The sequence below is a fragment of the Phalaenopsis equestris genome, unplaced genomic scaffold (genome assembly GCF_001263595.1).
Source record: "Phalaenopsis equestris unplaced genomic scaffold, ASM126359v1 Scaffold000003, whole genome shotgun sequence".
NCBI classification, from domain to species: domain Eukaryota; kingdom Viridiplantae; phylum Streptophyta; class Magnoliopsida; order Asparagales; family Orchidaceae; genus Phalaenopsis; species Phalaenopsis equestris.
In genome coordinates, this window is record NW_018164445.1 from 181,022 (window position 1) to 184,591 (window position 3,570).

At 33.3% G+C, this 3,570-nt stretch overlaps 1 protein-coding gene across 1 annotated transcript in view; it reads right to left on the bottom strand.

Moving 5' to 3' along the window:
* Positions 1–84: 84 nt before the first annotated feature.
* LOC110018159 (TOM1-like protein 2) overlaps positions 85–3,570 on the bottom strand; it is a 35,885-nt gene continuing 32,399 nt past the window's right edge. Inside the window, exon 10 of the mRNA XM_020715370.1 lies at positions 85–716. Coding sequence (XP_020571029.1) covers positions 110–716 — 607 coding nt within the window. The 3' untranslated portion in view covers positions 85–109. The remainder of the gene's footprint in view (positions 717–3,570) is intronic.

Here is a 3,570-nt window from a genome sequence, read left to right on the forward strand (position 1 = left end):
TGTGTGTGTAAATATGAGAGTTTAGGTGTGAAATATGTGAATTCATGAGAACTGTGCTATGTATGTAAATGCCCCGAGATAATATCAAGTTCTGCGCGTATCAAACCTCTCAGCGGGTTCTATGGCTACCGGGCGGTCTGGCTGTCGATGATTTTGCTTTGGCGAAATCAACCAGGTCTTTGAATAAAATGTCCTCGGGTTTAGTTTGCCGTGCAGGTGTTGATGAATCTTGTCCGCTTGAATGCTGCGAAACCTTTGGCGGATTGAGAGATAAATCCTCTGTCTTTGACGCCAATCCGTTGAATGTTTCTGAATCAGACGAAGATGAGTGGTGGTGGTGTTGCTGCTCGAAGAACTGCTGTCGTTGGCTGTGTCTTGAAGGTGGAGGGGGGAGAAAATTAACTGGCTGAGTTTCCCAAGGAGCCTTTGGAAGATTTTCATTGGATTTTGTGTGGTGAATAGGTTCTTCATTCTTGGGCTCGTCGTATTTGGGCGGTGGGGAGAAGATAGAAGGCGAAGGTGGTTTGAAATTAGCTTCAGTTCGTCTTTTTTCTTCGTAGGAATCGCCGCTGAGGTAGTCGACTGGAACTGAATCATGGGAAGATGGCTTCTTAGCTGATAGTGGTGGAGGGGGTGGTGGAGGAAGAATAGGACTAGAGAAAGACTGTTCAGCCTTATATGGTCTTTGTTTTCCGGCTGCATTCTCTCTAGCGCTCCTAAAAGAGGAGTCACATGTTTGTCAGTAGTTTGGTAAGAAATAAGGAGATGAAATGGATAGATGATTTATTATGAAGGGCGTTTTTGTAACAAAATATAAGAGAATCTTTTTTTTTTACTGAAAATTTAACATATAAATGATAGAACAGCAATGATGTCAAATTAACAATTTGTAACCGTTCATTTATTTTGGAACAATTGGCATAATAAGAATTAAACAATGTTTTAAACTCCATTTAGGCCCTATTTTTGAAGTCAGGATTTCAGTGATTTCTGCATTTCCAAAGAGTAAAATTAAATATCTTTATGTAAAAAAAAAAGAGAGGAAATAACTACTATTGGCCGGAACCATGCTGGTAATGGTTCAAAATAAGTGCAGGTGCAAGCCGCCACAGCTTGATGTTTCAATATATTATAAAGCATAAAAAATTGCATATAATTAATTATTATAAACTATTCATCAAAATTTCTATAAATTATTATCATCAAAATTTAAACTATTCATCAAGCATGTGAAGTAAACAAGGAAGATTAATCTGTGGAATATAGAAGGCCTCATGTAAACCAAGTTTTGCCAACGTATTTTGCCAATCAAAACCATTCAAGATGTTAAATATCATCATGAACCACCCATGTATTTTATCCTGGCCTATGTGAAAGCCTTGTATACTTTAAGGTACCTTCTCATGCAATTAGAGTCATCAATTAAAAAAAGTTTGATGTATTCGTTTGATGATGAAATGATATCAAGAAGTCTTAAAATAGTGCATGCTATAAAGTTTAATAATATTGAAGAGAATAAATAGCTTTGATATTGTATTTGAAAATAATAACCTCATATCAAAATAGTGTTAAATTGAAAATTGTCAAAATGAACTTCTGACTCTTTAAAGGGGGTCATTTTAGTCACAGAGATTATACAAAAATATTAATTTAGTCCCCAATGAAGACTATTTTAGCCCTTGTTAAAAAAGTTTAGCGACTACTTTAATACTTTCATAAACTCTAAAATAACCTCATCTAAATAGTTAAGGGACTATTTTGGCACTTTACTCTAGTGTTAAATATACATTTTTTTCACAACTTAGAAAAATCATTCAAACAATTCAAATCTCACATGCAAACAGTCTTTTTAGCAAACTTCCAGTCTCATCAAACAACAGCAAATTTATGCTTCCTAGTTGATGTTCATTCAATAATACTAATGAAACAACATGATTAAATCTCAAACTCCTATATAAGAACCCATAATGCCCAACATTCGCCACAACTCCATTCTCGCCAAGCAAGTGCTCTTGAGAAGGTTTTTTCCATTATCGATGGGACACTAACATACACCTGCCACAAATGTTATGTATTTTAACTACTTAATGATGTAGTAGGGATAAAATTACTTTAGCCATGATATTTATTAAACAAGAGAAACGCTTCATGATGATTGCACATTTCGGTTCAACATTCATGAAATAAATGAAACCTATCAATCACATAGCCATTAGATTCAACATAAACGAAGAGGTGCATTGAAGTTTTTGAAGCCGATGTATTGCTTGTTAATTGACTTTGACACTTATTTGAATAAACCATCCGAGAACGACAACTTCAATGTTCTTAGGCTTCAACTTGCACCCATGAGAATTTCACTATTCTTAAAAAATAAAAATAAAAATTCAAAATACTTTTATTTTATATAAAAATGAAGAAAAATATGAAACAAACTAAAAACATATATGAAATAAAAAAATTGTGATCCAAAACTACAAAACAAATATTTGACTGAGGTAGAAAAAAGCTTCTCATACATGTAATTTTCAAATGAAAAGTTCATTTACATTGAATAATTTTTTATTGAAAGTTTTAGCCAATAATCATTATTTTCAATAAAATAGATCCAAAATCAAGTGCGATATTAATTTATGAGTCTATTTATTAAATTTTATTGTAGTGAGGTATTCAAAATAAAGATAGTACAACCAATCAACAATGCAATGGCAATGAATTGGCTGCTATGAATTTGAAAACATTATTTAATAGGAAATCTCAGCATTCAGATTATGAGAAATTTTTTCATAATCATTGTGCTGCCCATAAAACTAACGTTGTCAATCCCAAGTCCGGATGTGAAAGTAGAGGGTTGCGTTAGGTAATCGACAACCAACGTAAAATTTGTCGAAAAAATCATGACATGAATCCTTTTGATCATTATGTAAATGTTAGGGCGTCCCCTGGAAGCGACGCGCTGTATAGCCTGAATACAGTGAAAAGTGTACAAGGGCCGCTACACCGGCACCCGGGTGTAGTGTTAAATTAGCAAGGGTTCCCACATTACGGGCGAATGCGGGTACTAATACTAATATTAGGATAAGATCTTGGAATATAGGTACTTTCAATGGTAAATTAATGAAATTAGTTGATATTATGATTTATAGAAAAACTAATATCTTATGTATTCAAGAAACTAAGTGGGTTGGAGAAAAAACTAAGGAGATTGATAATATAGGTTTTAAACTTTGGTATTCTAGTAAAAGTCGCACTAGAAATGGTGTAGGTGTAATTATAAATAAGAGTTTGAAAGATAATGTTGTAAAAATTAATAGAGTTAGAGATAGAATTATAGCCCTTAAGATTATTAATATTATAAGTGTTTATGCTCCTCAAGTAGTTTTAGATACAAGGTCTAAAGATAAATTTTGGAATGACTTAGAAGACTTAATACAAATGATACCTCTTGAAGAAAGAATTTTTATTGGAGGAGATTTAAATGGACATGTCGGTAGAGTGGTAGAAGACTTCAAAAGTACTCATGGTGACTACGATTTTGGAGTAACTGATGAAGAAGGTAGAGCTATTTTA